The sequence below is a fragment of the Culex quinquefasciatus genome, chromosome 1, assembly GCF_015732765.1.
Source record: "Culex quinquefasciatus strain JHB chromosome 1, VPISU_Cqui_1.0_pri_paternal, whole genome shotgun sequence".
NCBI lineage: Eukaryota > Metazoa > Arthropoda > Insecta > Diptera > Culicidae > Culex > Culex quinquefasciatus.
Genome location: NC_051861.1, coordinates 20,228,352 through 20,241,168, shown reverse-complemented (window position 1 = coordinate 20,241,168; position 12,817 = coordinate 20,228,352). Strand labels below are relative to the sequence as shown.

The window sequence follows — 12,817 nt, the reverse complement described above, 5'->3', positions numbered from 1 at the left end:
ATGCAGAGTCCGATCGAGCTGACGTCGTTGACAGCACGTCCGGGTATTGAGAACAATGGTCAGCTGGAGTTTAGCGGATACCAGCAGGATCCGACCCAGGTTAATGTGACGAACGATGGTCACACAGGTAGGATTGCATTGCAGTCTGTTCCGCCACTTTTGATGATCGTCTCTTTTAGCCGTCTACAGCTTCAATTTTCCGGAACCGGTTGTTGCACGGGGAGGTCCCCTGCAGGGTAACTATCAGTTCTCGAGTTTGCATTTCCACTGGGGAGCAGAGTCGGATCGAGGAGCGGAGCACGTGGTAGACGGTAAACGGCACACCATGGAGATGCACTTGGTGTTTTACAACCAGATCTACGGATCGTTTGACAACGCCAAGACTCAGTGCAACGGTTTAGCCGTTTTGGGTGTTTTCTTCCAAAACAGTACCGCCGAACCGGATTATCGCTGGATTCCAGCTTTGTACGAGGTGCAGACCGCTGGGACCAGCTACACCTTGCCGGACCCAACGGCGTTCAACATTAAGGGGTTGATCGGAGCGCGAAGAAAGCCGTACTTTAGCTACCATGGAAGTTTGACTACACCGCCGTACTATGAATCGGTTACTTGGCTGGTGATGAAGAAACCACTGCAGGTGTCCGAGAACCAGATGAGTGCGTTCCGTTCGCTGAAGGACGAAGATGGTAATCCGTTGGTTGACAACTACCGGGAGTTGCAGCCCATCAACGGGAGAACCATTCTGCTGTACTCGGATACTGGATTTGATCGGATCATGCCATAAAATACTGTTTAAGTCTTGGATTCATGTTGCTCAGATATTTGGAAATACATTATTATTATTATTAATTTGAAAAACGCATCTTGATGGGATCTTAAAGTCGGAAGTATGACACCTACTGGTATTTTCTTCGTAAAAGGTCCTATTGCGCGTATTCCCGAAAAGGACGACGCGCCGCACTTTCGGCAAATGCGCGCTGTCAAATCCCATACTGTGCGTTTTGTTTTTGTTGATCTTCTTCTTCGAATTGCATGGCATTGTTGCCGGGAATGTTTTTTATTACACCAAAAGTGCAGAAAGTCGCTGGTAACAGTGTCTGCGGCACATTCTGAAATGCCGCGCGGCGTGTACCTTCGAGTGAAACGGACAATACCTAATTCAATACTGTGTTCAAGTTTAGAGTTCAACGCATTTTACCTGGCTCCAATTAACGGTACATCAATCAATGCTCATTGAACTGTCTAATAGGGGTTGACAACTGGTGATTAGTCTTTTTATTCTATGTATTTTCAACAATCGTTGTACTGCTAAATTGTTTAGCACTATAGCAATTGTAATACTTTAAAACAAATTGCCCTGCCGGCCAGAGTTCAAATGAAACGGCTATGCCCCTTTGAAGCGTTTACACGAAATTGAATATCTCGGAAACTAGAAACCAGCTTCCCGTATGCAGTATAGTTTTAGCTTATGTGGCAGGATGATGATTTCGTTGGTAATTCTGCTAGAGATGGCAACTAGTCTTATAAATGATCGTAAGTTTTTATTTTGTTATCTTGGTATGTTTTCCAATTGTAATTGTTTTTTTCAAGTTTTCGAAACCCCAACGATCAAGGGCAAAGATATCTCTCCTCAGCTTCCACCATCTCTCCCAGCTGCCGTTTATGATTACGCTTATGGCGAGAGCATTCAAGAATGGGGTGACATCAGTCCGTTTTGTAACGGCAAACTGCAGAGTCCTATCGCGTTGTACACGAAGTCCTCGATGCCGGTTGCCAACGTTCCGCCACTGTTTCTGTCGGGGTCTCGGCAAAATCCTAAGAAAGTAACCGTGCAAAACACTGGGAAGACAGGTTAGTTGATTTGTCATATTATTTTTAAACTCATTAAGTAAATATAATTCTTTAAGTGATGTACGAATTCGAGTTCCTGAGGCCAATCATCGCACGTGGAGCTGCCCTGGATGGTGAGTTCCAGTTCAATCACATACACTTCCACTGGGGTTCCACCTCAGATAAAGGGGCCGAGCATGAAGTCAACGGTCAGCGATTTCCGCTGGAAATGCATCTGGTGTTCTTCAACAAGATCTACGGCACAATCGAAAAGGCCATGCCCTCGCCAAATGGGTTGGCCGTTATCGGAGTGCTCTTCCAGATAGATGAACGGTCAAACGTAACCTACCCATGGTTGACACCGATGGCCAACGTTCGGCTGGCCGGAACAACCTACAAGCTGCCGAACCCAACAGCGTTCAACGTGGATGCCCTGATTGGAAGCACCAGGACGCACTATTTCTCGTACAAAGGGAGTCTAACGAATCCACCGTGCTACGAAACCGTCACGTGGATGGTGATGCGAAAACGACTTCCAGTGCGGGAAGATCAATTGGCCACATTTCGGGCGCTGTTGCAGTCGTATGGCCAGCCCCTCGTGAACAATCACCGACCGCTGCGAGATCTCAACGGGCGACGCGTTTTGCTGTATCGTGGAACTGTGTAGTTTGAGGTTTTGTTACATTTTCAACACCTAAAATCATACAATCTTGAACGCCTAAAATCTGAGTTTGTCAGTAACAGGGCTACTAAATAGACAGATCGACAAAAGGCGTGGCTTCCAGAGATAACTTTTCCAATGTTTTATGCCCTTTAATTTAGGATTTATAATTATTGAAGAGTCCATCTTCTAAACATGGCTATACCCAAATATGGTAGACTACCAGCCCAATTATTTCAGCACCCAGCTAGAAAAAATCCGGACGAGTGCTTTACTTAACGAATACTGCCCGAATACCACAAACACCACACAAAATCTTAAATGATGTGTTGACGATGATAAATAAAAAAAATCCTGAAAAAGAAAATTATTTATGCCCTTTTGTTTGACTTGGATAAATCCCAACCAATTCAGGCTCAATTTTCACATTTTCGATCGTCAAAATAACAATTGTTCATTTTTTCATGTTTTATTTGATGGAATCGGTTCTCAGATGATCAGCGAACATAACTTAAATCATAGCAATAAAATGAATTACCGTAAACCGGGGTGACTTTGATAGGATTTATATTTCTTTTTGGAATAATTTTAAACAGGTAAGGGTTTTCTCAAGATTATTATTTTTAAAACATGTACTGGATTAGGCCACAAAAAGTTCATGCACTATTTTGTAAAAAAAGATTTTTCAGTAGTGTTTAGAAAAATAATTACGTTAAAAATTCTTAGTTTAAATTCCGGGGTGACTTTGATAGTCATAGTTTTTCTTGTTAAAATCATATTTAAGATGTTCAAACTTCATTTGTAAGTTTAATGTACCATCACCAATCTATCACTGAATGGGACTGCTCGATATTCGATAGAACTTTCTGTCAGCGATCATTTCCCAAAACGATATTTGATCGCTGACACACAACGCCTATCATGACCGTCATTGCTTGGCGGCGGTCGGTGAACGTAAACACGAAGACGAAACGAACGAAAAATGAGCACCACTCAAGCAGCCGCCCGAACGAGACAACGTGCTCTTTCTCTTTATCTCGTTTTTGTCTCTCTTCCTAGTGTCTGCTGCGTGGTGACAGAAATCATATGATTGCTATCATTGGAGAGATGATCGGAATCTCGGTAGAATGTCAAACGACCGCTCTCTAGGCGATTTTTCTTCTGGAGGGAAGTCAATGATTGTGTGAGTGACTTTGCGTAGCACTCATTCCTTTGTGTATGAAACGAACGATAGCAGAATGTAAAAATCAGGTTGTCGTGGTGAAGACGATTGGAGTGCTCTGTCAGCTATCACAAACAAAGTCGAAATTTCGCAAGCCCTGACCATCAGTATCAGTAGCTCATATAGTAGCTGATATAATAAAAAAAAAATCAATGTTTATATACAGTTAACTAAGTTTTTAACAAAATACATATCAATTTTAGGTAAAATTGTTTAAAAGTCGGAATTTTGCCTGAAATTTGTTAACACTAGTTTTGTTTATAACATTATTGATTTATATTGCATTTTATACTATATTCGAAGCACGAATCACATGTTTTCACATTTTATTTGTTATATTGAAATTGCTAATAAATTTGGAGATTTTCTTCAATTGTGTTTCATATTATTAATATTATTCATTATTTACAAACTTATTTTACATTCTCTTAGTGGAAAATTGTCTAAAGAATTCGAAAATGCATTCCGTTTTCCGATTCAAAATCATGTTCATTGAGAAAATCATGATACTTTGAGAAGTTTAAAATAAAGACATTCATCAAAATTATCTTAACTATTAACTAACTTTTAAAACTTTTCAAAATTTTATAAAAAAGTTCTCCTTGAGTTATTTTGAACACTTCTCTACCACGGTCAGTATGATTCTTAGCCATTCCGTACGTGAACAATTCTCTGAGATTTCGGTCATTCGATTTTTTTTGTATTTTTTAATCCGACTGCCACTTTTTTGGTCCCTTCGGTATGCCCAAAGAAGCCATTTTGCATCATTAGTTTGTCGATATAATTTTCCATACAAATTTGGCAGCTGTCCATACAAAAATGATGCATGAAAATTCAAAAATCTATGTCTTTTGAAGGAATTTTTTGATCGATTTGGTGTCTTTGGAAAAATTGTAGGTATGGATAAGGACTACACTGAAAAAAATGACACAAGGTAAAAATTTTTTTGGTGATTTTTTATTTAGCTTTTGTCAATGAAACTCGATTTGCAAAAATCTTTTTATTTATTTATTTTTTTTTTATCATGTTTTGATATGTTTTAGGGGACATCGAATGCCAACTTTTCATAAATATGCTGGTTGTGCAAAAAATATTTAACCGAGTTATGAATTTTGGAATCAATACAGATTTTTATCTAAAAATCTAAATATTGGTCACAAAACCTTATAAACTTCATTTTTCGATGTAAAGTCATATTTGAAATCGAAAAGTACTCTAGTGAAATTTTGATACAGTGCACTGTTTTCAAGTTATAGCCATTATAAGGTAACTTTTTTTTTTGATTTTTTTTGAATGTAACTTTTTCGAAAATGGTCGCAGTTTTTAATTTTTTTAGTTATTGCACATGTCTGCCCGCTTTTGAAAAGAATATTTTTGAAAAGCTGAGAAAATTCTCCATATTTTTCTTTTTTGAACTTTGTTGATACGACCTTTAGTTGCTGAGATATTCCCATGCAAACGTTTAAAAACAGGAAAATAGATGTTTTCTAAGTCTCACCTAAACAACCCATCATTTTCTAATGTCGATATCTCAGCAACTAATGGTCCGATTTACAATGTTAAAATATGAAACATTCGTGAAGTTTTCCGATCTTTTCGAAAACAATATTTTCAAAATTTTCAAATCAAGACTAACATTTCTAAAGAGAAAAACATTCAGTATTACGCCCTTTTGAAATGATAGTAATTATTTGAAAAAAAAACGAAAATAAGATCGGAAAATTTCACGAATGTTTCATATTTTAACATTGAAAATCGGACCATTAGTTGCTGAGATATCGACGTTATAAAATGGTGGGTTGTTTGGGTGAGACCTAGAAAACATAAATTTTCCTGCTTTTTAAACCTTTGCATGGCAATATCTCAGCAACTAAAGGTCGTATCAACAAAGTTCAAAAAAGCAAAATATAGAGAATTTTCTCAGCTTTTCAAAAATATTTTTCCAAAAGAGGGCAAACATGTGCCCTAATTTAAAAAAATAGAAAACTGCGACTATTTAAAAAAAAAAAATCCAAAATATGACTATATCTTGAAAACGGTGCACTTTATGAAAATTTCACAAAAGTACTTTTTGATTGCAAATTCGATTTTACATCGAAAAATGAAGTTGAAAAATTTTTGCGACCAGTATTTTGATTTTTCGAAAAAAATAGTGTTGATTCGAAAATGCATAACTCGGTCAAAGATTTTTTGACAACCTGGAAATTTCTGAAATGTTGGCATTTTATGTCCCCTAAAACATATCAAGAATTAAAAATAGTGTTTTTTGCAAATCAAGTTTTAGTGACAAAAAGTTAAATTAAAAATCACAAAAAAAAATTTTACCGTGTATAATTTTTTTCAGTGTAGTCCTTATTCATATTTACAACTTTGCCGAAGACACCAAATCGATCAAAAAATTCCTTCAAAAGATACAGATTTTTGAATTTTCATACATCATTTTTGTATGGACAGCTGCCAAATTTGTATGGAAAATTATATGGACAAACTAATGATGCAAAATGGCTTCTTTGGGTATACCGAAGGCACCAAAAAAGTTTCAGCCGGATTAAAAAATACAAAAATTAAAATTAAAAAAAAAGATCGATTTCGTAGAGAACTGCTCACGTATTTTAATTGCACTCTTCGTTTTGAAAACCTATGAAAGTCACCCCAGCTATCAAAGTCCCTTCGTTTTACGGTACCATTTTTAAGGCAAAGAGGGCGAAATAAACAAAACCCTCTCCCCCTCGTTAGAACATAAATAATTAAAATGATTTTTTGTATAAACATTATGGCAGAGAAGAATGCAACAATAATGCGTCTCGATTGCAGTTAAAAAAAAGAAAAAAAAATTATGGTAATATTCATCAGGAAATGGTGACAGATTTTGTGTCCAAAAAAATGATTAATTTTACCCCAGAAAATGATGAATTTTCATCAGTTTTTGATGAATATTCATCAGGTTCACATTTTTACACATTTTTTATGTAATTTTACTCAAAAGAAGAGGTAATATTCAACCTACCAAATTTTCAACATTCCAAAATTCAACTTTTTTTTCTGTGAATGAAGTCTTGACATCAAATTAACAATCATGAAAATTGCTGCCATTGAGCATGCCCTACAATTAAAATTCTGCTAGAAACAACAATATTAGAAAATTCTACTGCTTGCTAGATATCAGCAAAGCCAACTATGTTCCCTGCAGCTCCAGTTCCGCCCATATTTGAGTCCCTGGACCGGACCCAACCTATTCCCGCCGCCACGCGTTCAATCATATCAGCTTAGCTAGAACCCGATCTAGTAAAGCCAAGCTCACAAAACATCCGGGTTTCCTCGAGGACCCCCATAGAAAAGAACAACGGTTTGTGTAGTGCCACCCCAAGTTCTGGGGCCGGCGACCACCACGCGCGCGTTTAAAAGCGGTCCCGACCGGCCGCGGCCTGCTCAGTGGTCACCGAATCGTGCCGGTGTCAACACACAGCAGTAGCTGAACCCAGAAGGTCTCAACATAGCAGGCTTGGGCGTGTCCGGCAAGCAGCAAGTACTAGCAACAGCAACAGCTGCTGTTCAAGATCAAGTTCGCGCGCGCGCGTACTAATCTACATGTGGTTCCGCTATTAAGGGGGTGAAACCCACGACACCGTCGGCACCTGGGCGTGTGAAAGAAATGGTTTAGCTGCCGGTCGGGTCGCGTTGGTGACTTATCAGGTTTAAGCCAACTAAAGCGATAAAGGAGAAATTAATTGTCGTCTGTCAGCGCTGCTTGGACGGAACTGTGTACAGAGACAAACGTGGCTTAGTGTGGTTAAATCAGTGCGAAACGGTGGTTTGATCAGTTTTGAGCTGTGAAGTTTGCTGAGGGTGAAGAAAGTGTTTAGCCTTGTGGATTTGAGACGTTGTGTTTTATGCGAATCAATTTCGTGGTCATCGGTAACAATGGGTTGGTCCATACTGGTTCCCTGGACGGTGCTGGTAGCTGTTGTATCGAGGACGGTGTTTTGTGGACGTAAGTTTAAAGAGATTTTCTTTATAGATTGTGGTTTAATGTTTAAATTCAATAATGATTTATTGAATCAAAATTATCGATGGCAAGATATACTCAAAATCAGGTCAAATTTATTCGTTTTTGCGGTTGACGTAATTTTTTTTCGTTTAAAAATATGTTGTCTCTATTTATTTTCGAAGCGTTTTTTTTTTGTCTTTAGAATCTTGCGCTCAAAAGGATACAACTGCATACACAGAAAAAAATGATGGTAATATTCATCAGGAAATGGTGACAGATTAAGGGTAAAGAAATGATTAATTTTACATCAGGAATTGGTGAATATTCATCAATTTTCGATAAATGTTCATCAAGTGCACAATTTTACAATTTTTTAAAGTAAAATTTAGGTACTTTTACTCAAAAAAGAAGTAATTAAACGAACCAAATTTTCAACCTTCTAAAATTCTACTTTTTTCGATTTATTCAGCAATTCAACATGAAAACAGCATGGAATCCGATCAGGCTCAAAACTAGAGTGAGGGTAAAAGTATTTTTTGTTTGGCCGCTAGGGTAACCACTCCGTGTTAGGGTGGTCCAAAATGGCAATTTTCGTCGATTCCGCAAAAACCACATTAAAAAAAAAATCATAACTCTGCGCCATTTCAACTGATTATAGCTCTCTTGGACGCAAATAAAAGGTGGTTAGATAAGCTTTTGAGAAAAATAGTTTCAAGTTTAAAAAAAAAATAGCCAGATATTTGAAAAGTTTGTTTGAAGGTCGCGTATGTCTGATAATATTTTTATATTTCCTGGGAAAAAAAAATATCATAAACCCCTAAATATGACCAAAAATCGATTTATTGACACTTTGGTTCAATTCTGAGGGCAGATTTGCATTCAGCGGGCAAAATTACATGGAAAAAATGTAGTTGGACAGTTTTTTTTAATTTCGTTAGGGTGGTCCCATACTATTTTCCCTTGAAAAATAGACATTTTCAAATGAAGAAAAATACCCCTGGGATTTTTTCAGCGTTTATAGTGCTAGATCTCTTCAAATTTGGTCTGCGCCTTTTTGAGATATTTGAGTTTTAAATTTGCATCTTTTTTTACCTTAAAATGGCTATAACTTTTGATCCTTAAGTTCAAATTGACTTCAGAAAATAAAAATGTTATTAGGCCAGTGTTTCTCAACCGGTGAGGAATTCCCCCCTGGGGGGGAATTTGGCCATTCTAGGGGGGAATGAGGGTTCAATAGAAATTCAATGTCTTGAATCATTATTTGAATCATTCTTTGCAACTTTCAGTTTCTTTGATTAGTAATAACAACATTTGTTTTTTCCCAAAAAATAGTTATTAAAGTTTCAATTTCTGTGAATTTTAACATTTCTTGAAACAATAAAATGATTTTTTTTTAAATATTTCTGAGGTATTTGTATTTTTTGGACTCAAGCAGATTTTTTTTTGGGACAGATTTGCTGGTTTCTGTGAGACTTTTGTACACTTTTTAACAAAAATGTTTTATTAAATAATTGGCAGTTGACAAAAAGTTTTTCAAATATTATTTAAGTTTGTTTGAATTCTTTACATTTTTAGGAGTAATCTGTCTTTTGCCACAGATAATTATTAATTTTGTTTAATATTTGTACATATTTTATAATTGTATTTTTTATTGTAATTTAAACGAAAAGAAGCTCAGAATTTTCATTTTTTTAATTAAAATAAAACGTTTTCAAATATCTTCTATAGTTTTTTTTTGTTATGAAAACTGTAATCTTTTTGCAAACCTAAAAAAATAATTATGTTTGTGCATTGATACCAGTAAATTAAAAATAAGGGGGAATGAAGTTCTTGCAAATCAGTCAAGGGGGAATGGATCGCAAAAGGTTGAGAAACACTGTATTAGGCAGATGCAAATATTTAAAAAAGTTTTTGTCCCTCGGCCCTGGCCGCGGTCAAGGGGGTGGAGGCAAAAAAATAAAAAAAAAATATAAAAATTTAAATAACAAGCTAAAGTCTTCACATTTAAATGAAAAAAGTGTTTAAAAATGCATTTTACACTAGTTCAGTTGTTTTGGCAATCATTAGTTTAAAAAAATCTAAGATCTGACAAGAACAAAAATTGTATCGAAAAAAAAAGATTTTGCATCGAAAATTTTCAAAAAACCTTAAGATTTTTAAATAAACCCAAACATGCTAAAAATGATTTTAAACGCAGGAGAATGTATTTTAATTTGATTTCAGTTGGTTGCACTTGAATTTTCATTGAAATTTTGAAGTTTATTGTAAAAATATTTGTTTGCCCCCTGATTTTTCGGGCCAATTTTGAAGGGGGCGGGGGGTGGGGGGGTGACAAAATTTTTTAAAAATATTTGTACCAGCCTTATGAAAAAAAAAATAAAAAAAGGTCGTTTTTCAAAGCTCTAAAAGTGCTCCCAACAGCACTTTTCCCTAAAAATTACGTCCCAAATTGCTACGTTCAACAAACTGATTTTTGAAGGTTTGCTCAGATGATTTCTCTAAAATTGGTCGTAGAAGGCGTAGATTGCGAGATAAAATTTTGGTGTCTTCGACAAAGTTGCTTGGATAGGCAAGCCCATCAACTTTTTAGAAGACGAAAAAACATCCAAAAAAATATAAATATTGGAATAACAAGCCATGGTTTGCATAGAAAAAGGTTTTTTACACTAAAAAGTAAGATTACGAAAATAGATAACGAAAACAAAATAAATAGCAAAAAAAACTTTTAGCGAAAATAAACACAAAAATTTAAAAAAAAATAAGAGATTAAAATGATGTTTAAAAATGAATCAAAACGCAGGAGAATGCATTTTAAATTGATTTCAGTTGATTGCACTTAAATTTTCATTGAAATTTTGAAGTTTTTTGCTCCATGATTTTTCGGACCAAATTTAAAGGGGGAGTAGGGGAGGAAGGAGACAAAAACTTTAAATAAAATTTGTACCAGCCTAATTTAAAGTAAACCCTATTATCTCACCTTTTCAGCGTATCCCCGGACATTCGGAACCTTTTACAACTCGAACGGATACTTTCATTTTGCGGACAAAACGCATCAACAGCAGTACAACTATTACCAAACCGTTACCGTTCGGTCACCAGAGTCTACGAAAAACGCCAAAATTATTGAATCCGCAAAACTGGCGTCCACAAATGAAATCAATCCGAGTTCATTCGGTCCCGAAGCCGTTTCCTTTTCCTACCGCGACGAGGACGCCTTCGGTCCATCCAACTGGGGTGCTCTGAATTCCAACTGCAACGGTCTGTACCAGAGCCCAATCGACCTGGTCACCAATCGGACCCTGGTGGTTCGCCAGAAAAGACCCCTTCGCCTGGACGGTCTGTCGAATCGACCCTGGCAGATGGACGTCGAAAACGAGGGAGGTTCAGCGGCGTTCTTCCCCGAGTATCGGGCCTCGGAACGACCACGGCTATCGGGAGGCCCCCTCAAGACGGACTATCTGTTTCAGCAGTTTCACTACCATCTGGGCTCGGAACATACCTTCGAGGGGAAACGTTACGCCGCCGAGGCGCACTTTGTGTTTTTCAACAGTCTGTACGAAACCTTCGAGGAAGCCCGCGGCCAGGTGGACGGAATCGCCGTGATTGCCGTTGTCTACGATGTGCTCAAATCTGATCGGATCAAATCGCTCAACAATTGGACCCGCTTCCTGACCAAAGTCGTCAAAGATGGCAGCGTGTACGAAGTGTCCCCGTACGGGCTGTTCCCACTGGGGGACGTCCTGGGCAATGTCCAGTGGCCGTACTATGCGTACGAGGGCAGCTTTACGACGCCACCTTGTGCGGAAACGGTCCAGTGGATCGTGGCTAGCGAGCGGGTTCCGCTGACCAAAAGCGAACTGGTCCGGATGCGTAATCTTGAAGGTCGAGGCGGTCGGTGGGTACAGAACGCGAGGCCAACGCAGGCGAGAAACTATCGGCGGGTTTTCATCTATTGATGCTTTGAGGTCCAATGGGCGATAATCGTTTTAGAGAGCCTCGCGCAGTTTGTGCCATTAGGTATTTAAGTTTATGAAACAGTATTATAAAAGAGATTCCTAAATTTAATTAAGAATAATGTTACGTGCAAATAAATCCAAAGAATCTTTAGAAGCTAGAATTTGTATGTTCCGAAAGTCAATATAGAGAATACAAAAAAAAAACGCTTTACCGACCCAAGCTCTGAGCATATTAGTATGTGAGTGACGCCAACGAGCATAGCTGGTGAAACAACTCAGGAACTTTTCGAATGTTTCGAATTTTTTATGTAAAATTGAATTTGCAATCGAAAAGTACTCCACAGATTTTTTGATAAAGGGCTCCGCTTTCTAGATACAGTGAAACCTCTTTTTACGCGGTGTGTTACGTTTTTAGAATTTGTCGATTTCTCTGGAACGACGCATTATTGTTGCAATCTTTTAAAAGCAATTTGTAGGTTTTGTTCAGATCTACAAAATGATTTTTGAAGCTTGCAAAAATCACAGTGTCTTGCGAACCTTCGTGGTGAACGGACACTAGAGCTGCGGTATTTTTTACTACCTAAGCTCAGAGTTATTTCAAAACAAAATTCACAGTCTTTTTAAAGACTACCTGAGTTATTTTCCAAAATTCCAAACACCTGAAATTTTGTTGTATTTTACAAACGAAGCCATCTTTTTAAGAGAACTTTGCTTGCAAAATGCGTCAAAACAAAGGTAAACGCAAATCTTCTGAAGATTTGGTCGTTACGTCGGTGAAGCGTTTGAACGCTAAACCGGCTAACGGAAACAGAAAAAGAAAACAGCCTCTTCTGAGGTCTGATTCTGATTCTGAATGTGAGGTCAATCCTCCAATTCCATTGACAAACAGTTTCGGTGTTTTATCCGAAACTGATGACAAGGAACCTTCTCCTCGTACTGAGCCTTCTGCCGTCGAGAAACGAGTAAAGGCTCCGCCAATTGTAGTGACTTCCGTCTCCGATTTGGCCAGCTTTCGAACGCAACTGAAGAATTGCAAGGAAACTTGCAATTTGAAAGTTTCGTTCCAGCTTGGTCGAAGAGGAGAATGTCGCTTGTTGACGGAATCTTTACAAGATCACCAAACTTTTGTTGGTTATTTGAAAAACCACAAACACAATTTC

The 12,817-nt window shown here is 37.6% G+C and overlaps 3 protein-coding genes across 3 annotated transcripts; all 3 read left to right on the top strand.

Moving 5' to 3' along the window:
- LOC6037475 (carbonic anhydrase 7) lies at window positions 1-784 on the top strand. Its single transcript, XM_001847334.2, has 2 exons — window positions 1-127; window positions 180-784. Exons 1-2 carry the CDS (start codon window positions 1-3, stop codon window positions 782-784), a joined length of 732 nt encoding a protein of 243 aa, XP_001847386.2.
- Window positions 785-1,486: 702 nt separating this feature from the next.
- On the top strand, window positions 1,487-2,739 carry LOC6037474 (carbonic anhydrase 1). The gene is made up of 3 exons (XM_001847333.2): window positions 1,487-1,533; window positions 1,591-1,851; window positions 1,908-2,739. The coding sequence occupies exons 1-3, from the start codon at window positions 1,509-1,511 to the stop codon at window positions 2,495-2,497; spliced, it is 876 nt and encodes a 291-aa protein (XP_001847385.2). The 5' UTR covers window positions 1,487-1,508; the 3' UTR covers window positions 2,498-2,739.
- A 4,419-nt stretch (window positions 2,740-7,158) lies between these two features.
- LOC6037473 (carbonic anhydrase 1) lies at window positions 7,159-11,808 on the top strand. The gene is made up of 2 exons (XM_001847332.2): window positions 7,159-7,704; window positions 10,687-11,808. The coding sequence occupies exons 1-2, from the start codon at window positions 7,635-7,637 to the stop codon at window positions 11,655-11,657; spliced, it is 1,041 nt and encodes a 346-aa protein (XP_001847384.2). The 5' UTR covers window positions 7,159-7,634; the 3' UTR covers window positions 11,658-11,808.
- The last annotated feature ends 1,009 nt before the right edge of the window (window positions 11,809-12,817 follow it).

Bases quoted from the DNA above. Each gene is read 5' to 3' on its own strand.
- LOC6037475 (XM_001847334.2), top strand. From the start codon at position 1: ATGCAGAGTCCGATCGAGCTGACGTCGTTGACAGCACGTCCGGGTATT. The intron at 128-179 runs GTAGGATTGCAT...CGTCTCTTTTAG, and splicing joins GACGAACGATGGTCACACAG to CCGTCTACAGCTTCAATTTT.
- LOC6037474 (XM_001847333.2), top strand. From the start codon at position 1,509: ATGGCAACTAGTCTTATAAATGATC. The intron at 1,534-1,590 runs GTAAGTTTTTAT...GTTTTTTTCAAG, and splicing joins AACTAGTCTTATAAATGATC to TTTTCGAAACCCCAACGATC. The intron at 1,852-1,907 runs GTTAGTTGATTT...TAATTCTTTAAG, and splicing joins GCAAAACACTGGGAAGACAG to TGATGTACGAATTCGAGTTC.
- LOC6037473 (XM_001847332.2), top strand. From the start codon at position 7,635: ATGGGTTGGTCCATACTGGTTCCCTGGACGGTGCTGGTAGCTGTTGTA. The intron at 7,705-10,686 runs GTAAGTTTAAAG...TCACCTTTTCAG, and splicing joins GAGGACGGTGTTTTGTGGAC to CGTATCCCCGGACATTCGGA.